Source organism: Rattus norvegicus, chromosome 14, assembly GCF_021556685.1.
Source record: "Rattus norvegicus strain SHRSP/BbbUtx chromosome 14, alternate assembly SHRSP_T2T, whole genome shotgun sequence".
NCBI lineage: Eukaryota > Metazoa > Chordata > Mammalia > Rodentia > Muridae > Rattus > Rattus norvegicus.
Genome location: NC_141547.1, coordinates 86,444,527 through 86,468,474, shown reverse-complemented (window position 1 = coordinate 86,468,474; position 23,948 = coordinate 86,444,527). Strand labels below are relative to the sequence as shown.

Here is a 23,948-nt window from a genome sequence, read left to right as displayed (position 1 = left end):
ACTTTGCAAAGTACACAGAAGTTGCATGGGCCCGCGCCAGCTTCCCAAACATAAACCAGCCCGAGAAAGGCCAGTTTAGCTAGGCATCCAGAGGGAGGGGCTGAAGGGTCGGGGACGCCAAGTTGGCTAAGAGTCTTTGGGGGAAGAGAGAACCAGAGCCCCTGGAATGACTGGGACTCCAGAGACAGCAAGGTAGCCTGGAGCGCCTGCCGTTACCGGGGACGAAGAAGTGGCCCTAGTCCTGGGAGTGCGCACAGGGAGCAGGTGCCCAGTGAAGACACGCGCAGCGCGCCCCCGTCCTCGATCCCGCTTCGCCCGGAGGCGCGAGCCCGGGAGCCGAGCCTGCGCTGGCCCACCCCCCACCCGCGCCGTTCCGGGGCGTGTCCTCCGCCAACCCGGCTTCTATATATCGGCCTGCGCGCCCGAACTGCCCAGATGCGAGCTTAGAGCGGTGACTGGACGCTGAGGACCTGCTTGCTCGCTGCTCCCACCCCGCCGCCTCGTCCCGCGTGCTCCACTTCGCTCCATCCACCGAGCCCTCCGCCAGGCGCCATGCATCCCGCGCGCCCCGCGCTCTGGGCGGCTGCGCTCACCGCCCTCACTCTGCTCCGCGGACCGCCAGTGGCGCGGGCCGGCGCGGGCGCGGTGGGCGCGGGCCCCGTGGTGCGCTGCGAACCGTGCGACGCGCGTGCGCTGGCCCAGTGCGCGCCTCCGCCCACCGCGCCCGCGTGCACGGAGCTGGTGCGAGAACCCGGCTGCGGCTGCTGCCTGACTTGCGCGCTGCGCGAAGGCGACGCGTGCGGCGTCTACACCGAGCGCTGTGGCACCGGCCTCCGCTGCCAGCCGCGACCGGCCGAGCAGTATCCCCTGAAGGCGCTGCTGAATGGCCGCGGGTTCTGCGCCAACGCCAGCGCCGCCAGCAGCCTGAGTGCCTACCTCCCCTCCCAGCCGTCTCCTGGTAAGCTGTCCTTGTCACGTGCGCCTCGCGCACTCCCTGGGACCCGGCGAGGGTAGCAAGGAGTGTGTCTTCGGAGGTTTGGCGTGGCTCATCTTGAAGGTGTTAATTGGGAAATGGACCCTGAGAGGCGGAGGGGGCACCGAAGTCATCGTTCCTCTTGCTTGGTTCTCAGAGTGCAGCTTTCTTGTAAATTGCACAATGCTCTCCCTGAAAATAGGTAGATTTCTGTAGCAGGACTAGTGGGTACCAAAAGAGACTGCCAGTGGACAGGTCCCGGTCAATGGAGAGTCTTCTCACTTGAACGGGGATACCTGGGTTTAGGACTGTGTAGCTCAGCTGTGGTCATGGGTTTTCATTCCTCACAAATTGGGAAGGAGCATGTCTATCCCAGGGAAGCTAGTGTAGGAATCCCGGGTTGGAGCGGGACCATGAAGGTGTTTGTAAGCAGGGGCGCTGTTGGAAGCACTACCTGTCTTGAAACATACTATCATTTATTTGCATGGGCTGATTGGAGAAGCAGGATTGTGTCCCAGTTTATCCAAAAACTATCGAGATGAAATTAAGAGTACTGGTGTCTTTGAGATTGTGAAACCTAAAGTTCAAAAAGTAAGAACCGTTCAATGTCACCGGGAGCTGCAATAGGGTTTCAGCCCCATTTGGCCCTGTAGGGACCATCCCATGCTCCCCAGCGCCTTCTGGGCTCAGAGACTGCATGTGGTGCAGGCGATGCAGACCCAGGCCAGTTCTCTGCCAAAGCAGAGCCTAGAAATGCCACCCAGGAATGTTACTCTTTTCAATCCGACCTAGGTGCAGCAGCAGCAGTAGCAGCCCGGGGGCAGCACCAATGAGAAAAATGCAAACGTTTAACAGTTACCCTGCCTGGTGCAAGCCCTACCAAGCAGGCGGCCACTCTTAAGGGCATCCGTTGTTCCTTTAAGGGGGAAAAAAAAAAAAGAAGCAGCAGATTTAAATGGATTTGGCAGCTGTTGCTCCAAATGTCCAGCATTCTGAGCCAGACTCACTCAGTTATGTGAGTCAAGTTCTTGCCCTGCACATCTAAAGGCTAGAATTCTCTGGTTTCCCCATACCAGACTAGCAGATTGTGCAGATCAAGCCCTTAGGACCAGGGCTAGCTGGGTAGACAGTGCCTTTATGATTTCTGTGGCTGCTGACCTACACTCCCCCGTACAGGCAAGTCCTGGGATGTTCGTCCCGAGAAATATTGGATTCCTGGCAAAGCAAGACTCCAGTTGTTTCGCTGACTCAGACAAAGGCAAATCCTGCCGTTTGCCTGTGTGTCTTTCACTCCTAGTGCGTTCTATGGGATACCCAAAGCAATCTTAAGAAATACTACCAACATTGCCATTTTCAGTTAAGCCTTAATTACCTCTATTAGTAGCCACCATTGAACATCGTAGTAAAAATCGATGTGAGCTTTAATTATAAAAGAGTTTGGTGGCTTCAGTGTCCACTGAAGGCAAAAAAACTATAGTTCCGTGACACAATTCACAATCCCCTGTCTAAGCTGGACCATAATTTTCTCCTAGTCAGCAGTCTAAGGAGAACAAAAAGAAGAAGAAGAAAAAAGGGAACTTTAGGAAATTACTTCAGCTTCTTGGAAGATAAATATAAATATGTCCACTGGCATATTAGCATTCCCTTTGTCCCTGTACTTTCAAAAAAAAAAAAAAAAGCCACAAAGATTAAAGCAAATTGAAACCAAGTCTACAAGTTGAATTGTGGACCTCCTCTGCCAGGTACTAGTCTAGGCCCTAGGAATTTGTGCTTGAGAAAGCACAGAATTCATTGAGGGGTTTGCAGCTGAGCCTCAGGGAGCTGGATATTTGGGAGGTGAGGGACTGAGGCTCCTAGGCAAGGGGGCCTTCCTGGGATCCTGCAGGTCAGTTCCTGTAAGAGACAGGAATCTGCCACCCTCTGGCAGTTTCTAGAGTGTGAAGCATTTGCTCCTCTTGGCCTAGAGCCAGAGGCCCCTGTCTTCCTAGCGGGCAGGATAACTTCAGCCTGGCATTTCCTGAGAAGCAAAATTAAAAAAAGAGGCCAGCTGGGGCCCTGCGCTTTGCACCCAGACAAAATAAACTCAGAACCAGATGGACGGCCAACTAATACTCCATGCTAGGAAAGCTATTAAAGTCCCTTTCTCAGGAGAGAAGGAATTCTGTGGCCATGACCTGAAGTTTCGACCTAAAGCTTTGAAGTTCAGAGTTGGGAATGGGGGTGCCAATCATCTGGCCTTGGATCGCCCTGGTGGGGCAGGCAGTGTTACTACAAATGGATTGGCAAATCTGGCTTTCTGTTCAGACACAAATTTAGTCACATTCCTAGATCCAGTTAATCTACTAACCTTCCAGCACTGTTATCTGCTAGGACTGGCTCCCTTAGCACCTTGGATTATGAAAGCCAGAAGGCTTTTCTTCCCGCCTCCCCTCCCCCCATTCCCCTCCCCCTCCCCTCCTCTTCCCTTCCCTTCTCCCCCTTCCCCTTCTTATGCACTTTGGCCCTTAGAGGCCTAAACTGTGGGTGACACTTTGGTGCTATCTGTATTCTGTGTGCTCCACTGCTGAAGGGGGCAGGAGGTGCACCCAAGAAGGCACCCCTCCCACCCAAAACCCAGAATCCATGTGGACCTTGAAGTTGAAAGATAGACAAACACCTCAGAAAATGAGATATTTAACTTGAAACCAGAGCAGGCAGATGACACAGTCCCCCCAGGACAGCGTGCTGCTGACAATGGGTAGAGAGTGAAATCTATTTTCCTACATCACTCCACCCCTCAACAACTGCGCCCAGGGCTGAAGCACATTTGGAGTCCGATGTTTTCTGGTCAGCCTCACAGCAGCATTCCGTGGGGCATGACTGCCCCCTGCCGGTAGTAGGTGGAGCCTGTTGCTTTCTTGTCTGTGGAAGGGCTTGTTTCACTTGGAGCTTTGTAGTAAAAGCACTTGACAGAGTGACTTTCCAATAGATGGCTCCCTGATGTAAAACAACAGGTAACATTCTAGAATGCTTTTCCAATTGTGTTTTACTTATCTTACTAAGAATTGTTGAATGGTGTTGCCTTGCAGGTGTGACCCGCTTTTGACATGATTAGTATTGCACTCTCAGTAATAATCATTTCCTTAACCCCATGTTTTTTTTTCCTCAGGAAACACCACTGAGTCTGAGGAGGACCACAATGCTGGGAGTGTGGAAAGCCAGGTTGTCCCCAGCACACACCGCGTGACTGATTCCAAGTTCCATCCACTCCATTCAAAGATGGAGGTCATCATAAAAGGCCAGGCTAGGGACAGCCAGCGCTACAAAGTTGACTATGAGTCCCAGAGCACAGACACCCAGAACTTCTCCTCCGAGTCTAAGCGGGAGACAGAATATGTGAGAACTTTTCCTCTTCTTTGTGGGTGAGGGGAGAAGGAAACACCCCAAGACAGTCTTCATGCAGCAAGTCCCAAGGGTCCTGGTTCATAAGTGGGCGTCTTATCCCATGCCCCACCTCCCATTCAGACTCTTGGGAGGTTCAAGCTGAGCTACACTAGTAAAGTATTTGATGGGCCCTGCAGATCAAGAGGTGGACTTCCCCCAAGCTGGCTTTATTTTATCCACTGGGTCCTACAAAGCCTCCTAGCCTATTCTTCAACCATTTTCCAGATCCTTTGTCTACTCTGGAGAGAGCAAAAAAGACAGGGGGTGATGTCTTTTATCCTCCTGGGGCCTGTCCTGGAGAGGTACATCTTGGGATGGTCCTGTGGCCATTGAGAGATTGACACAAGAATAATTGTGTCCCCAGGGTCCCTGCCGCAGAGAAATGGAGGACACACTGAATCATCTGAAGTTCCTCAATGTGCTGAGTCCCAGGGGCGTCCACATCCCAAACTGTGACAAGAAGGGGTTCTATAAGAAGAAACAGGTGAGTAGGGTCCCCGGGATGTTGCCTTCCGCTGTCTCCATTGGCTTAGTGGGTAATCATCTGGCCTTGGATTCCCTCCCAGTGTGGCTCTCTGCTGACTGCGCCCCCTCTTCCAATGCATGTATGCGCCACTCAGTGGCTTTCTAATTGGTCAGTTCACAGCATGAATCCAGAAGACAAAAGTAAACAGTGCTTACCGCACCACACCCACGGTCCCCGATGTTTACACAGCAGCCTTCATCGGGGATCCTGAGCCTCTCATGCCATCCACTAATTCGATTAGTTCAGCACACTTCCACTAAGGAGAGACTACAGATGAGGTTGGACGAGGTCTGAGAGACCCAGCCTGACAGAGCCCAAAGCAAAGGAAGCTCAGCAAACCCTCCACCTTCCCCAGAGAGGTTCCAGCACACACAGGTGTGCATGGATGTGCACCACCACCCACACATGGATGGCTCTGCAGGAGCCACAGTGTCTGTTAATAGCTTGACAGCATAGTCCACCACTGAAGAAAGTCAGGGCAGGAACTCAAGGCAGGAACTGCAGCCATGGAGGAGTACTGCTCACTGGTTTGCTCCCCTGGGTTGCTCAGTCTGCTTTTGTATAGCACCAGGACCACCCACCAAGGGGTGGCACTCTCCACAGTGAGCCGGGTCCCCCAGTATCCATCATCAATCAAGAAATCTATCGTGCACTTGTCAGCTTGTCTGTTAGGAACGCATTTCCCAACTGAGGCTTCCTCTTCTCAAACAACTCTAGCTTCTGTTGAGTCATCATATTCACATCTCAGTCGTCTCTCTCTCTCTCTCTCTCTCTCTCTCTCTCTCTCTCTCTCTCTCTCTCTCTCCCTCCCTCAGTGTCGCCCTTCCAAAGGCAGAAAGCGGGGCTTCTGCTGGTGCGTGGACAAGTACGGGCAGCCATTGCCAGGCTATGACACCAAGGGGAAAGACGACGTGCATTGCCTCAGCGTGCAGAGCCAGTAGATACCGCTGTGCCACGTAAGCCAAAGGCCCCGGGGTCCGCTCCTTCTGAAAGTGGCTGAGGTTAAGGGGAATTGCTAGGAGCAACTATGGCCACCAGGTACCCACCCCTTCACCCTGGCCCCAATGGCCCAAGAACTGCAGGCAGGCCCAAAGAAAGGAAGGTGATTGTTCAGGGAGAAAAAAGTCCTTATAACCACACCCTCAAGGACAGACACCAGAGTCGGTGTAGCTTCAAAATCTCAGCTCTATTCTAACTGACTTAAAATAAGCACTATTTCATGTATGAGCCAGCACTGTGAAGGTTTCTAAATAAAACTTTATGCGCAATAGTCCTGGGGGAGGGAGGGTGCACTGTTTTCATCAACCAGGTTCTCTCGGATGGATATTTGGTTTCTGAATTAGTGATGTCCCTAGGTTTTATTTTGTTGTTAAAAAAAAAAAACAATATTTTTTAAATAAGAATATTCCTTTAGTTTGTGGTTAGTATGATTTTTTTTAAAGGGACTATTTAAATCTTGGAAACCTAATGTAACATTGATATTCTAAACCACCATTTTGGAGAACGTTATCGTATTTAGCATCCTTTTTTTTTTTTTTCTTGTAATAAGTGAAGGAATTATGGAGGAAAAATAAATATGCTTTGCTTTCTCGAGACAAGGTTCATAAGCAGAAGAGGATTTCATTTTTTAGTTAGAGTGTTTTCCTTATAAGTTGGAAAAATAATTCTAATTGTGGCGACGCTTCTTGAACGATGAAATTATTTGATGGCGTTCTTCGATTCGTTGAGAAAGAGTAGACTGGGGTCCGCCCCCTTTGACAGCTCCAAGCTGAGCATTTAGAGGCTGAGCAACAGGGGGAGCCCCTTGGATTTTGGAAGTCATTATTTCAATGTATACTAACTCTTTTTCTTTCTTTCTTCTTCCCTTTAGTTAACGTGGAGCTCAAATACGCCTTATTTTGCACAAAAGACTGCCAACAACGTGATCAGCAGCTGGCTATACCTTGATTTATATTTCTCTCTCTCTCTCTCTCTCTCTCTCTCTCTCTCTCTCTCTCTCTCTCTCTCTCTCTTTTGTGGTGAACTGAATAAAAACAAACAAAACACATACAAAAACAAAAACAAAAAAAAAAAAAGCCAAAGTTTAGACAGATTTCTGAAATGCCTCTGGTTGTTTAAATAGTGAACTTGGTCATCTTTGTATCTCGCAGTAGTCAACCAAAAGCAGTTTGAATTTTCTTGTTGCTTCCTATGAAAACCACACGTGTACTCCAGGCCACGGATGCCGTCGCCCCCTAACTCACCCACCCACTGTGGGCTTCAGTGCTGCTGGCCCTCTGCCTTCTTGATTTCAGAGGCTCTGTTGCTGATAGAGAAAAACCCTCTTTCCATCCCCTGTAAGTAAGTGCAGGCACTGTGGAGAATGGGGAAGCCTGGAACCCAGTGACCCGGACGTCTGGAAGCATCCTCCTGAGGCCTCTGGTCCTTATGGTGCCATCTCTGAATCAAGGGCCTGGCCCTGTATCTGCAAGTGGCCTGACCTACTTGGGAACTGTGGGAGAGAAAAATGTGTTGTCTCTCTTACTAAAAATGACTAAGAATGTTCTAGGGCGCTCCGAGAGCCCATAAAGACAAGGACAAGGACCTTCCTTTGTCAGGCAGCTTCCTGATGACTTGGCCCAGCAGAAATATCAAACTCCATGTGCAGAGATGTCGCAAATAACGGTGCGCTTAGTTCTCCGGATGACTTCAAGAAAACAGTGTTTTCTGGCCCAGCCTCTCAAAATAAAATTTGTTGTGGGGTGGGGCTGAGGGGAGGCAGCTTTCAAAAGAGAGAAGGTTTTCATCTTCCTTGTTGGAGACCCTGGTAAGAACATGGAGAGAATCACCTGTTTGTTGATCTTGGGGTCCTTCTCAAACTTTCTTTATAATTCATGCGTATATGCAGACAAAATATGTTCTTAATTGTTAACATTGTATACAACATAGCCCAAATATATTAGAATCTGTACTAGATAATCCTAGATAAAAGGTTAGAGATGCTAGGTGATGTAACCACAGACACGCCCGAGGAAAGGAGCCTGTGTCTGGAGGCTGGGCCGCTCTCCCCGAGGCCAAGGCCATGGTGGTCTGGCAATACAGGGTGTGAGGAGACTGTACTGCATCCCACGGGGTGGACATGCGCTGTACAGAGCTTTCCTTGAGAGCACAAAGGAATCTTGAGACATTCTGCCTGCCTGTCAGCTTTTCTTTATTTTTTTAATTAAGTTTTTGGGGGAAAAATGTATTTTTGAAAAGTTTGTCTTGCAATGTATTTATAAATAGTAAATAAAGTTTTTTTATCATTTAAGAAAAAAAGCCCTTTTGTCTGTTTCTGGGTCTTGAGTCACTAAAGGTATTATTCAGAGAGAACAAGATAGTCTGGACATAGGAAAACATGAACATGAATAGATACCATCTCTAACAAGACAGCCTCAGTGGTACAGTTGTCTCAGCCTTCCTTGGCATCGATGGGACATCCAGGCCACGTGCATAGGAATAGTTAGGTCCAGTAGGTTATGTTGGCATCTAAGCTGGTCTAGACAGGTAAAGCAGGTCAGTAGGTTGTTTCCATAACACCCTGGTCCTTGCCTTTCCAGTTGGTGCCCCTGGTCTTCAGAGCAGTTAACCCCATGCAGATGATGTGAATGATATCTCTAGCCTTTCTGCCACCAGTGCTTGGAGAAGGGCTGTGGGCTGAGTGAGAGCAAAAGGGGAGAACCCCCAAAGGATGCCGGGAGTGCTTCAGTCATTATGGCTTTAGAATAACAGTCCCATGCCAAAATAATTCAAATATGTCCTAAGGCCATGATAGCAAACCAATTGCCAGTTTAGAATCGTGTTTAAAGTCGTCCGATAGACATCGGAAGTGATTGTGAACCCACAGCATTTGGCTGTGTGGGTATTTGGAGATCCGGGGGTGTACAGTATAACCACAGGTAGGAGCCTATGAAAGTCAGCTCGTGTCTCTTGGCCGGGTATGAGCCAGTCCCAGACCGCATAACTGGAAAAGATACACTCACCAGCTGGCTTTATCAATACCCTGGTCCCCTGAGCTAAAGTGTGAGGCTTTCGGAAACGTTCATTGGAAACGAACCAACTGCAGCAAAGTGACAGTCAGGTCATGTGGCCCACCTGGAAAGGGGGGGGGGGGGGCAAAAGTAGGCACCAGACACTGGTCAAAGACCAGACCCCATAAACACTGGGCACCACGTATAGGGTTTCAAACTACTGACCCATAGAGCTGGAGTGGACAGGTCCAATAAGAAATGCAAAAATAAACTCTGTGGTCCAGCTGTCCTGTCTGTGACAGACTGCTGGTGAAGAACAGTCACTTTTTCTATCCGACTCCAGCTGCTTGATCCAGCCACAGCATGGGCAGTAGGAGCCTCCAAGAGAGAGTGGACATCCTCGGGCTGAAACCAAAGGGCTACAGGTATAGCCTTGGGCAGCACCAGGATGGTGGCAGTGCCAAGACATAGCCGGCATCTGGGGAAGCTCTGGAGCTCCTCAGATAGGCAGGTCAAGGCCAAGAAGAGGCTATGAGTGTCTTGGATTACTACACTACGATTGCATATTGCAGGATTTGATAGTGTGGTCATAGGAAGCTGTTGCCGGGGAAAGACCCTTGCAAACCTGAGAACCGCTTTTTTTTTTTTTTTTTTCTATCCAATACTTCGTTTCAGAGACAGAATCCCCTGGCCAGACCTACAGACACAGGGAACTTCCATGTTCCTGTTTAGGACTGGGCAAAACCTGTTTGAGTCATAAATGATGCCATCTAGACTCAAAAGCTACCCATTAATTGATCTCTGTTAATTGATCTGCTAGCTATTTCTCCCACCAACTTCTTATTGCCCAGCCAAGAAACAGATAAAAAATACAGTAAAATATTCCTTCAAAGCTCAACTGGCAATCAGGTTTGGGGGTTTTGTTGTTTGTTTTGGGTTTTGCTTATCTTGGCTTTTGTTTTGGTTTTTGTCTGGGGGTTGTTGCTGTTGTTGCTGTTGTTGTTGTCGTTGTTTGACGCCATAGTTCGAGAAAGAGAGGAACTTGATTTGGGTTAAAAATCCTTAACCATAAGTGTGGCCATCAAGGACTCGAAAGAAGCGGGAGTACTGGTCCCCACCTCTGCCTTCCTTCTCCCAGCATGCACCAGTCACCTCTGACAGAGGACGAGAAGACTCCAGCCTTTTACAAACAGCACATTTACTTCCTGCCTCCACAATGCTAAGCTCTGACGTAGAGATATTGGTTCCCGATGATTCTACCTGGGTCCCAGTGGAGAATTCATGAAACTGGAAGGTAGGACTACCCCATGACTATTTTGAGGTCCTCGTGTCTGTGTCAACAAACCCAGCAGAGTCCCCGGTGGGTAACAGACATCTACCTAACTATCATGAGGAAAGTGGCTTGCTGCTAAACGTCGAGGGTAGGGAAGCTCAGGTCTGGAACACCAGGAACCTGTAAAGTGTTTCCTTAGTTACAGTGTCCAGACCTCAAGATCAGTAGGCCTGCAGTGTAGCCTCCTTGTGAGGAAGAACGGCTTTAGAGCGGTGCTTTGGCCTGACTGGTTCCATTTTAGAAAACTGAGTCAGGATAGCCATTTTGAGGATAGAAATTCTGAGGCAATCCTGGTTTGTGGAAGTTTACAACCGCCAAATTCAACAGGGATCAGCAGTTACAGAACTGATCAGGAACACTTATAGAGCACACGGGGGTGGTGGGGAGAGCTAGGGAGATGGCTCAGTGGGTGAAGTGTTTGCTGTTTGGGCATAAGGACTAAGCTCTGAACACAGCACCCCCCCCCCAGAACCAGGTGTGGTCATGCACATGCAGGCAGAATGTGGGGCAAGGACAGAGACAGGAGGATTGCTGTCAGAGGTACAGTGGCTTTACATGATAGCATTTGAATGGTTTTAACTCCGTACTGTTTAAGCTGTATGACCCCAACGCAAGAGTAGACATCGCTCAAAGCTTTGCCTCCTCTTCAAGAAAAGGTTTTTGGTGGAACATGAGATTGTTGTATCACACTGTGACTTTATTACTGGCTTTATTTGGAGATTAAATATACTTTAATGTGATGAGCTGGGTGGCCAGGTTTATGAATCAACAGACAGGGCCCTGAGGTGCCCAGAGTTTTAATCAAACACAATTCTGTATGTATCTGTGAGGGCGCACAACTTCTCCCTAACTTGGTCCTGAGGACCTTGCTCTAGTCCTACCACAAATTGTGTTAAAGTCACCAGAAGCTCTTGCGTTTGAGGGTTTTTGCAGCCCAGACCATTGGCTCTGTCATAGATAAATGAGTACTGTACTTTATTGAGGAGTCTGACCACCGAGTTCTACCGGGATGTTCTGTACAGATGACAGAAGTAGCTATGGCATCTGGGGAAAGTAGCCCGCAGAGGGAGGCTTCAACTTCTCTGTCAGATGTCAGTAGGCAGGACCACAGGCGGCCTGAGTGTGATACTCAGGGATGGACCAAATACTATGGAAAGACAGGGAGTGAGAGGCCTGGAACAGTCAGCAAAGGGAAGGAGGGGCAAAACATCAGGCAAGACATGCCTCCTGGGTCAGTTTTGGGAAACAGGAAATGTAGGGAGAGGAGAAGACAGCCGTAGCCGGGGCTCTGGTCTGGAAACTAGAGGGGAGTAGTACGTGCTGCTAACCAGCCAGGGCAAAGGTGGATGGTGACTCAGAGTGGGTACGAAGGCTAGAGAACAAAAGCAGTCCAACAGCTGGACATGGTGGCCCTTGGGCCCTTGAGAGTCTGAAGCAGGGGAATTGCTGTGACTTCTAGACTAACCTGGGCTACAGAGAAAGATCCTGTCTCAAAAACAAAATGGCCCAGTGACTACTCCCCTCAGCTAGAGGAAACCTGGGCCTATTAATAGGCTGAAGAGTGCTAAGAAGAGCAGAGGCTGAGGGCCCTGGGAAGAAAGGGAGATGGACCAAGGAGGAGGGGCTCTGTAGTCTGGCCCAGACAGAGGCCTGATGCTGCTTGAAAATGGGACCATAAAGTCACAGAGTGTCAGACCAGGGTGTTCTGTAAACAAACAAGCACCCTGTATTGCAACATCTATCCCCAAAGCACAGACCAGGAATCAGGCGAGGGGGAAAGACGAACGGACTGAGGGAATGAGGACAGAGCTGGAATTCCACAGAGACAGCAGTGTTTCCAGGTAGAATGTTTTATTCCAGACGTGTGTTTAACAGTGCATGGGACGCAGCTTTCCACGTTTAGCTTTGATTACACAACCAACATCGGAACCTTCCCAGCCAATAGGCATCAGACACAGACCTGTGGGATTCGATGAGGAAGTCTCCCCGAGCCAGGGCTAACCTTCCTCCCTGAACCCACTGAAAGGCCCCTACCTCAGACTGACTTGTGCTCGTTCTAGGCAGCTACCGCGCTGCCCTTTCAAAGCAGAACTCTGGAAGAGCTGAGATGGTAGTATTTACATGTATGGAGATGAGAAAAGCTTCAGTTATATAAATTAATACAGCACAAGGACAGGGTAGAAAAAAATAAACTTAGAGTGAATAAATACAAACCCACTTGTACATCAAGCAGCATGTGGAGTATAAAAACTAGTTCCTGGATATATACATATACACATATATAAAATGGTGTGCTCCGGAGTATAAATACACTATATACTTAAATATTTTGTGTGAAGAAGGAGGGAGGAAACAACTTTCAGTTTTGCACATTAAAATACTGGTGGCAGTTGGGGTCCCCTCTGGTCTCCAGAGATCCAGGGATCTTCTTCCCACTCCATGGGTAGACACACCAGCAGAGCCCAGCTTCTCCATCCAGAGATGTCTCGCACTGCAAAGACAGGACCGAGGTCAAGAGCAGCAGGAGGTAAGAGCTCTGGCCACCCTGTCCCTCAGTGAGGCCAAGCACTGCACAGCTACCTGCTGGCTAAGGCTCGGCAGACCAATGCCCTTCTGGTTGTCATCACAAAACGGAGAGGTTGGCTTTATGGCACACCTGATAACAATCTCATCTGTTTACTCAGTGGTATATTGTTTTGACGGTTACCTGCTCCATGGCCCTGCTGCCAAAGGAGCTCAACGATAGGTCTCACCATCTCTACCACACGGCTAGACCTAGACCTCAAGTTTTTCCTCAATGAAATTCCAGAACTTGCACTTCCCTGAGTTCTAAAGTTGCGTCGAAATTAAGCCTGGACTTCTTCAATCTCATTTATTGCTAGGCAAAGCACAATTGGTGTGTCTTACTACAGAGTTTGTTTTTATTTGTGGGAAGAGAGAACGCGAGACATCTGTCTCCTACACTGACTGTGTCCCTTTCCTCTAGTTGTGAGGAACTGAAACCTGGACATCAGTATATGGAACATCCATCTCTGCTAATCTGAGTGAAGGTAGTCCTCCCTACTGGCTGAAGTGCTCCTCACTCATCACACTAACGCTTAGTCCTCCCTACTGGCTGAAGTGCTCCTCACTCATCACACTAACGCTTAGTCCTCCCTACTGACTGAAGTGCTCCTCACTCATCACACTAATGCTTAGTCCTCCCTACTTACTGAAGTGCTCCTCACTCATCACACCAATGCCTAGTCCTCCCTATTAACTGAAGTGCTCCTCACTCATCATACTAATGCTTAGTCCTCCCTACTGACTGAAGTGCTCCTCACTCATCACACTAATGCTTAGTCCTCCCTACTGGCTGAGGTGCTCCTCACTCATCACACTAATGCTTAGTCCTCCCTACTGACTGAAGTGCTCCTCACTCATCACACTAATGCTTAGTCCTCCCTATTGACTGAAGTGCTCCTCACTCATCACACCAATGCTTAGTCCTCCCTACTGGCTGAAGTGCTCCTCACTCATCACACTAATGCTTAGTCCTCCCTGTTAACTGAAGTGCTCCTCACTCATCACACTAATGCTTAGTCCTCCCTTCTGGCTGAAGTGTTCCTCATCCATCACACTATCTCTTTCTCAGGACTAGCTTCTCCCAACTACTGCAGGGCTGGATCTCACCTAAGAAAGCTACCCATGATGTGTATTGGGCCTGTGAATCATTTGACTTTAAAAAAAAAAATCATGAAGTTTTACAAGGATCTGGATGAGCAAAGCCACCTACCTGTTTGCTGTGATAAAATCCATTCTTGTTGCAGTTTGGCAGATAAAATTTGTAGATCTCATCTCCTGCTTTCTGTTGAGCGGCAGCTAATCTCTCTAACACTTTATAGAGTTCCCGTTGGCAGGGCTCCTAAAAGGATAATTTTATATTAGCATGAGTACAAGAGACAAAAATTATCAATTTAGACAACGGCTGAGATGTTTCCCCATCTGTGAGCAGGACAGGTTGGTCTCTGGCTTGGGCTATGTAGATAAAGGACAGGGACACCACTCTCATCCTCCCTCAGTGGCATTTTCTGGAGACCCCCTTAACGACATTGTGGTAAGAGCCTGGCCAATGGTATAAATGCTTCCTGACCCTGGCTATCTCTGAATAACTTGAGCACCTGAACTCTAATAAAAAAGACAGGCTCAGTCTCTGTGTGTGGAATTTAGCATCATAAATGCCTAGATTTTTCAAACAGCCATCCTTGCATTTGGTGTATGTCAAATTGATTACGGAACAAGGCACTGATTTGGACAATTTCCATATGAAATTCTAAAGTGCCCCTAACAATGTTTATCCTTTCATTTCCTTAGGTGTACTTCTTCAATGCCTCTGCCGTACTTTCTCTCCACCTTTGGTTCTCTGTCTCCCCCAAGTGGTCAAGTTGAAAAACAGCCAGTAAACTAGAGAAGTTTACTGCATAGCTAAAGTGCATAGCTAAAGGCTGGCAAAACCGTGGAGCTGGTTGGTGGCTAACAATCACTGAACGTGCGTACTCGGTGACAGAGAAACCTAGACTAAAAATGGCCTACCTTATGCTCTGAGATACTTGCCATATTTTTAAGGAGGCAGAAATACATCAGGGATGGGGGTAGTTATATCCCCGTTCTCAGCCCCATGCTCAGTGCCCTTTAAGAAATCGTCTAGACAAACCTCTTCACGTAGATAGCTAAACCTGAAGGTCTGAGTGCAGGGTCTCACCTTCCATTTCTTGAGGTCAGTGATCTCCCGGGCCCGCATGCTGCTGTAGGTGCTAATGGCATTCCACAGGATGGGCTGGTCCTCACGGGATGGGGCCATGAGGTGGAAGCTATCCAGCAGCTGTTCCTCTGTCATCTCTGGGCTCTCGGCAAGCTCATCCTCAGAGGCCACAGCAGCCTTTGCCTCTGAAAAGCAAGCCCCACAGACACAGACGCATGAGCCCCCTGAGGTGTCACTCCTATGTCCACTCACGTCTTGCCCTTAAGACCAATCTGTAACAGTCAGGTGAAATCAGGCTTTGTTTTCACCAGTGGGCTATTTGGGAACAATTATCACCAATTAGCAATACTAATTCCTTTCTGGGGAAATGGTATGTTTTGGGGTTAGGCAAGGGAGCCCCATGGCAGAGAGAGTTGGGCAGGATGTAACCCTGAAGAAGCCAAGGACTGAGGCCAAGGCTTGAACCCGTTAGTGGTGAGACTTGACCACTCAGCTCTCCTCTCCACACCACAAAAAGAATCTCGTAAGACCCCAGTAACGGGGATAGTTGAGAAGCAAGGTGTAGAGTGTAGCCTTCCCCACCTACACCACCATCCTCTTCTTTTCTGGGAGCCCTGCTTTCTTGAACACCGACACCTCTTAGGCAGCCCCTCACAGAGGAGGACATTATCAGACATCGCTCCTGGGGAAGCCCGTTTCTAAGGACCGTTGGGATAGTTCTTCCATTTAGTCAAAAGGATCAGATGCCTGCAGTCCGGCTTCCCGTCAGAATATGGAACCATGAGGTCCCTTACCCACACAGGAAGTGCATGCAGCCCAGACAGGGGAGATAGGGGCTGGAGCAGAGGAAGAGGCATTTCCCAAGCTTCCTATTACAAACAAACCAGTGCTTAAATTCAGGAAAGCGCCTGATTGTCAGACTCCTAGCAGGCAACATACACTTCAAACACTGTTTGTCTATAGCAATGAATGGAAGTGAAGGTTTGGGCCTAAATTTTCACATTATGTTCTGTAAACATCTGGGAAGCACATACTGTGTGGCAGGATATATGCTACAAAGGACATTGCAAACCTCCTGGGGGCAGCAGGAGGGCTCCCATCCTAAACCTTCCTGGACCTTTTAGCCATTGGAACTGCCAAGGTCAGGACCCACAGAAAGAGGTGTTTGGGCCAGCACCCCACCCACCTGGCAGCCCCATAGCTCCCTCCCCACTGAAAGACCAAGCAGGATCAGTACTACCTAGTCTGTGAACATTCTTCCCAACTCTCCACTCTGCACTGGGAGCTTGGACCACCCCTTCTGGGATGTTTTCCCCCAAGACCGCACAACGATGGCCCTCACTGAGGGCCTTATTTGAGCTGAAAGCTCAAAGTGGGCATGGAGAGCCTTTGTCCTATCTGCTATAGGTTCCGGATAGGCCTCTGCGTGCCTAGAAAGCACGTGTGTCCTAGCCAAGAGATCAAGAGGCAGAGAGGGCTGTAGTACCTTCATGCTGAGAACCGGACAAGCTGCTCGTGGCGGGTGCGGCAGGTTCTAGTACACAGGCTCCCTGGCCACGGGTGAGGGCATGCAGAGGTCGAGGCTCCCCTGGCAGCGCACGGCAGCTGAGTCCCTGAGCGCAGCGCGCAGTGGCCACACCACAGGCAGCACCCAGTGGCAAGGCACATGTCGGGCAGCAGCCACAGCCCGCAGGCCGAGAAATCTCGGGGCACGAAGCAGGCACGGGTGGACAGAGCTCCAGCCTCTCAGCAGTGCAGGGAGCACAGTGCCATGGCTGGGGGGCTCCAGCGACTACGCGAACCTGGAAGGACAGGAGGATCAGGAACGGCCAAGAAACAACAGTTAGGAACTCCGGCATCGCAACCAGACGCAGCAGGCGGTGGATGAGAATCTGGGCAGGCAGCAGTGGCTCAGTAGTCACGACTTTCTGAGTAGATAGTAGCGGAAGTGGTGGTCACAGCTCTCTGGGCAGATGGCCGTGTGCAGTGTTCAATGCTCGCTGGGTTTGTGTCTCGGCGGGCAGTGGACCATGCTGGCTGGCCATACCCAGGGCCTTATGAAGGGCTGGCTCGGCAGCACGGGTTAATGATTGTCAGGGCAGCGTGCTAGGATCCCCGTGTTCAAAATAAGTTTGTTTTGCTTGTGAGCTCCGCACAAACCGTGGGTGGAAGGGGCGTAAATGGATCAGGTTTCCTACTATGTTTGTCCTGTTGTGATGGATTGGGACAGGAGCTAAAGTCCAATTCTAACGGCGAGCTGGTAGTCAGATGGGGGAGGGCACTTGTTTTTGTTCAGGGAGAAATCAAAGGCCTAGCCCGCCAGGCTCTTCAACCGAACTCAAGGAATACCTAAGGGACTAAGGAAAAGCAAGAACAGATTAGACCAAGAAGGCTTCAGGCCCCAAAGGGAGGGGAAGAAGTGGGGTTCTTTGTGATACTACCCACAGTTGTTTCCTCTCCTCCCCAAGAAGCCTCTAGCCATCAAGTGAAGAAATTCATTGTTCACCCCATTCCAAAAGAAACAGTTATACCTCCAAAGAGGAGAGAAGTCCAGGACCCCAGGAGCCTAGCCTCTATCCCCGGACCCAAGCTGTCTCTGACGGTCTAACAGTCTAGTTTAACTGAGATGGCTATCAAGTCTGACAGCTTTCTCTGCATTGTTTTTTCATTCTTTTATATTGCAAGGAAAACTTCAGAAATGTTTAAGGACAATCAGAAGTGGGACTCACTCAGGAATCTCCCCAAAACCTCCCGGAGAAAACTAATCAGGGATGCCCCCCCCCCGGTCTATGAATAACTCCTATGTCCCCAGGTGTAGATTTTTGTCTCCTACCTGACCTGGGTGCTAGCTCAGAGCGACCAACCTCCATCAAGAGCTTGGAGCCACTTGTCTGGCCTTTGAGGTATTGGTTTGGAGTGGGGTAGAACCCTGAAAGCTACTGTACCACAGTGGTGCATGCCTGTCCAGCCCTTCAGTGTCTTCAGACATGGCATTTTCAGACCTTGGAGATCTCAACTTTAGCCCCTGGCTCTAGAGAAGGCAAAGGTTGTAGGGGTTTTTAGGGCAAGTTCACAGAGACTGCCCTAGAACACCCTGGACAAAAACTCACATCCCTGTGACCCAGCAGTGATGAACGTTGTAGTTGAGACTTGGGAAATGGCTTCTCAGGTGACTTGACTAAAGCAGTTTAAACGCATGGGCAACAGTGTATCGCCTACCAACATTGGTTTTCTCGTTCAAGGAAACCAGTATAGATGCCCAGCACAGAACAGGTATGTAAATAGTGACTGACTGACTTTTCTTTTTTTAATTTGTGTTACAATAAAGCCCTAACAGATAAGGAGTACAATACCAAGGATCAGAGACATGGGCCAGTGGGCCACAGGAAACAGACACTCGCCAGGAGAGTTGAGGAATGGGAGTGGGGAGGTAGGCTATATCAGGTAAAGGCTGAGGAAGAGTCCCATAGGGGTAGAGAATTCAGGAACTCAGTTATATCACAATGCAAAAGCCAACAGGTGCAGGCTGACCATTAGCATCTGATGACAGAAGCACCTTTCTTGTCTCCAGAGAGGGACAGGGGACTTGTCCTGGCTCAGCTTCTGGTACTGCCACTGCACAGCCCGTGGCCCTCACTGAAGGGATTCTGCAGCCCAGAGGCCAGAAGTCTGTGACTGCGGATGATGGGACAGACAGAGCTCACTCTAAAGCTGTCCCTGACATGGCCTAAATGTCCACAGTCAGATGGTGGATAAGGAAGTCCTGGGGCAGTCCCTGCAAAGTTCAGCTCAGAATGAGTCACACAGAGCAGTTCTGTCTTTCCTAATAGAGAATCTTTACAATAAGGCATTCTTCCATTAATTAAAACCTCCGCACTAAGAAACATTGGGAGAGTCCCAGGTGTGCTACACGAGGGAGGGGCTGTGATTCTAAATGTATCGAAAACTTGGAGAAGAACACAAAACCACAACAGGACGACTACCAGGGGAGCCTGAGAACTGATTGGTTTTTCCTGTGTCCTTTTCGTAGCCTTCTGGATCTGCACCGTGTTCTTATACTATATAAAGAATAATCACCCTGGACTGCACATGTAGGCATGGGACAGAGGACTTGCCTGACATGCACAAGGACCTGGGTTCGATTCTCCAGGCCTGAAAAAAATAAACAATTACCCCGATACCCATTTCTTTAGCTCCCTGACCTCATGAAAGTGACTGGACTTGGCAAAGCCAGATTTTACTCAACTTGGAAAGATTCCATAAAAGGGCAGCTGAACTAACATCTGCTATAGCAGCTGGAGTAAGGTCAGGTAACAAAGCTACTCCCAGATACTCATGGTCTCATAAGTGTGTCTCCGATTACTTTTGTTTGTTTGAAACAGGGTCTCACTGGACAGTCTAGACTAGACTCAAACACATAGCAATCCTCCTGCCTCAGCTTCCTGCACTACCATGCCCAGCTATGCCATCATTGTCTTCCTGACCGAAGTGACCCAAATTCAGTACCTTGTTAAGAAATTGATCAACTGATTTCCATTTTTAAACATTTTTTATTTAAAAAAACATTCAATTTTTAAAAGAGTTTATTTTTTGATCATCTCTTTAGGAGAGGGGTTTGTGTGCGCGTGAGTGCAGGTGACCAGAAGGTGTCAGGTTTCCCAGCAGCTGGAATTCCAGGTGGTTGTGAGCCACCCTACAAGAGTGCTAGGAACCGAATCCAGGTCCTCTGTAAGATCAGTGTGCCATCTCTCCAGCCCTAACACTTAACTGGAAGCTATTTGAAATGAATAGCTTGACTGTAAGTCCCTGAATAATTTCATTTCTGGAAATGCAATTTGAGCTCCAAAGTTTCCCTTTGACTTCCTCGACTTGTAATCGCTGTCTGCGCTTGAATGTTCCCTTAATGAAACACAGAAGAGGCACAATGGTGACAAGTATTTGGGACTTTGTGCCAGGTGGTAGCCAGAGTCCCAAATAGTTTATTGTGCTGCAGCCTTGCCCACCGCTCATCCCTTCCCCGATTCCTCCCTGCCCCTGCACACAGTGCTCCTTCCTCCTTTCCAAAGATCGATTTCCCAATGTTTCCATTGCTTACCTCACAGTCACACTAACCAAACAGACACCAAATTCCACTTTGATTCCCATCACTCTGTCAACACAAACGAAGACATATCCCCACCTCATCCCCAGGCCTGTGTAGATGGCCAGTTCATTGATCCGTGCTGTGTGGGATGGAGTGACTGGCCCTTCTCCTGAGTCACAGCTTGACTCAGCTCCCTCTCTTGCCCATCTCTAACCCTGAACCCGTGAGGCCCACTTAGTTTCCGATGAGATGTCCTTCTTGCTTATTCACTGCAAACTGCTCAGTTCCATTTCCACACTGGCTTTGCATTTCCACACCAGAGTTTCCACTGCCCCTATAACTTTATATCTTTGCCTACACTGATTGGTCATCCCTAAAAGCTATCTCCCAAGATGCTTGTGGCTTCCCCCCAAGTGGCAGATGACCCCTCCTCCCAGCTTCTTGGCAGTTTATTTCCTGAACTTCTGTCTGTGTGCCTTTTCTCACTCCATGGTGGAGTAGAGAGGAGCTGTCTTCTGGAGACAGAGTCGGGCATGGGGAAGTAGGGTAATAGGGCACCCCAAACAGAGTTGCAATCACATGTTCAAATCCCAGAAAGCAGGCCATCTACAGAGGGCTCATAAGTTCACCCCGTGCTGCCCTTGGCAGGAAGGAAGAGAGTATCCAGAATGTTTGGGAAACTTTAGAAAAAGGGGATACCTCAAATGACGTTGGAGGGAGAGTGAGATCCTCCAAGCAGCAAAGGTTGGGGTGACAGGACAAAGCAGGGACAGCAGAAAGTGAAGGAACTCACCAAGCTGCTCAATGTGCCGTGAGAATAGCCAGCAGTGCTCTCTGCCTGGAAACATAGGATACTCAGGGGTCTAAGTGTGCTGATCACGGGAAAGCCTTGAAAACTTGGAGTCGGAGTCATCCCCAGGAAGGGACATGATGTGTGTCCTATAAGCAGTTGTGCATCCCAAGAGCTAAGATTCTTGGATGTCAGGCCAGAAGCAACCAGGAGTAGCAGGGCAACAGGGAAATAATGTTTGGCTTGGTTTAGTTTGGTTTGGTTTGTGGGGATTTTGTTGTTTTGTTTGGCTGGGTCACGGTCTCTAATTGTCCATGCTGCCCTTGAACTTACTATACAACAAACACTGGCTTTAAGCTCCTGAACCTCCTGCCTCTGCCTCCCAAGTACCTAGCTGACTGGCATGTGCCACCCTGCCCACGCAGTGTCTTGTAGATGCTTATCACACACAGCCGGCGCTGAGAGAGGACGCCTCACTGCTAGCAGGTGTCAGTTCGAGCATTGAAGGTGAGGCTCCTACTTCATCCAAATCAATGTCTGTGCATTTCCTGTTCACCCGGGCCCTCCCTTCTGCTCCATTGTAAATTCAGTGTGCTATGGAAGGAAGGTATTAGGGAAAGTCTTCTCATGGCAATGCTAGTCTGTACTCCAGAGGGCGCTGTGAGGAAGGCCACGCTCAGCATCTCCCCCAGGAATTCTTCACACCTCTGCCTTTTTGTTTTGACGACTTCTGTTGGACCTCACATGTGAAGAACTCCTCTCTGACAGCTTTATTATCACCAGAAGAGGGGGGTCATATAGGAGCAGCAGTTTGCATTTTCACCTCAGATTTCCTCACCCCAGCAAGTCGCATAACCAAGGCTGTATGGAGATGAAGGAGTGCTTGCAAAGTGACTGCTAAGTAAATGTGAGCCCGTAGTATCCTGGGCTGCCGTGGGTTCCTTCGAGCTGTGGGGCCTGAGGATGATGAAAGGCCGGGAACTTTTCCATCACACACTGTTCCCAAGTCCTGCCTTCATGCAGGTCGCTGCTTACTTACCTACAGGCAGCTCCAGAGTTAGGCAATCTGGGCTCTGGAAAAAACGATACAAGAGTCAAGGGCAAAGGGGAGCTTTGGACGGTGGAAAGGTGCTGCAATCCCGGGGAAACCTCAGAGGGGAGGTTGTTTTGAACCTGAGGGAAAACACAGAAAGATGTTCTGCCCACAGTCCATGATCGACACGGGAATGATGTAAATCCATGCAAAGGCCTGGCCTGCTGCCCTATCTCCTGGACAGATGAAAGGCACCGCCGTACAGACCGTAAGAAACGGGGGAGGATGGGTAGTCACGCCTACGCTCCCTAAGCATGTGAACAGCCCGGGCTCTAACAGAGCGGAACGAGACCAACAGGCCAGGGCTGGTGTCCAGGGACCTTGTCAAAAGACCTCAACTTCCATCTCATCGTTGACAGCAAAGCCACCCCCCTTCCCAGTGTATTTGAGGAGTGTGTTGAAACTAGTTCAAGAGGGCAGATACTAAGTGTCAAACATAGTCATTTTTGTATACAAAGTATACAAACATAGTCATTCATTGTCCTCTTCCTGGGGGCAGGCACCCCTGTTCTCTCACATCTGTAATGCATGGAGGTCTAGACAGTATAAAACTACCAAGATCTGGGTATCAAGGCCAGACCCCAAAGCCTGGTTCCCAGGGATGTGCCTGTCACTCTGTTTTAACAAGAATTTAACAAGGGTTTAACCTGCACACGTTCAGAGCCAACAGCTCAGAAAGCCCTCTGATGTGATCCTCACTCAAAACAACCCCTTTAGAGTAGAAAGAAAGGGAGTGACAAGGGATAATGGATGCATTTGGTAAGGAAAGCACCCAACAATGGCTCCAGCTGGCTGTTGAGAGGGGATCTCATGCCCTCCCGGTATGAGGATCCTATGCGTATTTGTGTCCATATTAAATGTATGTGAGTGGATGCAAATTCTAAGAATATATAATGGAGACTCACAGAGTGATGAGGAAGGACAGAGTATAGGCAGGGGGACACACGACTTGTGAGGAGGGAATGGAGAAGGATGTGAAGCCATTTGTTTGTTTCTAGTTCTTTTTTTCTCTTTTTGAGATGACATGTGAATTCAACTTTCTCAATATTGAAATAGCTAGAACCATTTGTGTGTCCCAAGAGAATTCAGTGCCTTTAACCCCTTCCAGGCAGTGGGTGCAAAGGTCAGGATCACTTTTTAATCGCGTCAGCCATTGATGAAATTATGTATGGTAGCCCCTGAACACGTTTGTCATGCTGACCACCTTTTAAAGGTGATACTTTTCAATTCTGTTTAAATCATATCAAATCATTCTATTATAGTGTTATTTAATACGTTAATTGCACTTTTAAGAAAGAAACTATGGGACCAGAGGTTGAGAGACTGTAGAAGTTGGGATATGAGGGTCCTTTTATGGCCTGGTGTGTTGAACCTCGTGCTTAACTGAGGACTCTGAGGTGGGATCTAGGATGGTTCCTTAACAACTGTATGACCTTGAACAAATTACTTAACATACCTTTTCTACAATTTCTCCCTTGGGATACTGGCTAATATCTGTTACATAAGACACATACATATGACACATGGTATATGATATATACATGTATATGTACACGTTTACATGTAGATATATCTTGTGGTAGAAAATTATTAAAGCCTAAAAGGACATGCTCACCTTCCAGAAAGCAGGGTAGCTGTGGTAGATAGGTTAGGTCAGTGATTTCTTTCCCAGACTGGCTTCTGGTTTGAATGGGTCTCAGGGAAAGTCACCACATCTTCCCATCCCCTGGGAGACTGCAGGCCCTACCCTGCACAGGGTGACCTGCACAGGTGGGCTTCTTTTACCTCCCACTTCTGTCTTCTGCCCACCCAGGGTAATTCCAGCTGTCCCATGTTAGTGTGCTTGACTATTTTGACCTGCTCTTATATCCATGCAGAGTCTCTCTGGCTGCAGATTTTAGTTGGAGAAGAGATCAAGACGCAGCTATCTCTGAAGGTCAGTTCTGGGGCCACGTGCCACACTAGACACAACAAGTGTCACATGGTCTGCCTCATCT

At 48.9% G+C, this 23,948-nt stretch overlaps 2 protein-coding genes across 2 annotated transcripts; one reads left to right on the top strand and one right to left on the bottom strand.

Moving 5' to 3' along the window:
* Positions 1-449: 449 nt before the first annotated feature.
* On the top strand, positions 450-8,212 carry Igfbp3 (insulin-like growth factor binding protein 3). The gene is given in 5 exon segments (NM_012588.2): positions 450-958; positions 4,122-4,348; positions 4,761-4,880; positions 5,738-5,878; positions 6,793-8,212. Coding segments are annotated over 4 exon segments (879 nt in total). The 5' UTR covers positions 450-552; the 3' UTR covers positions 5,864-5,878; positions 6,793-8,212.
* Positions 8,213-12,080: 3,868 nt separating this feature from the next.
* Positions 12,081-17,004, bottom strand: Igfbp1 (insulin-like growth factor binding protein 1). The gene is given in 4 exon segments (NM_013144.2): positions 12,081-12,735; positions 14,020-14,148; positions 14,986-15,170; positions 16,472-17,004. Coding segments are annotated over 4 exon segments (819 nt in total). The 5' UTR covers positions 16,845-17,004; the 3' UTR covers positions 12,081-12,603.
* Positions 17,005-23,948: the final 6,944 nt, after the last annotated feature.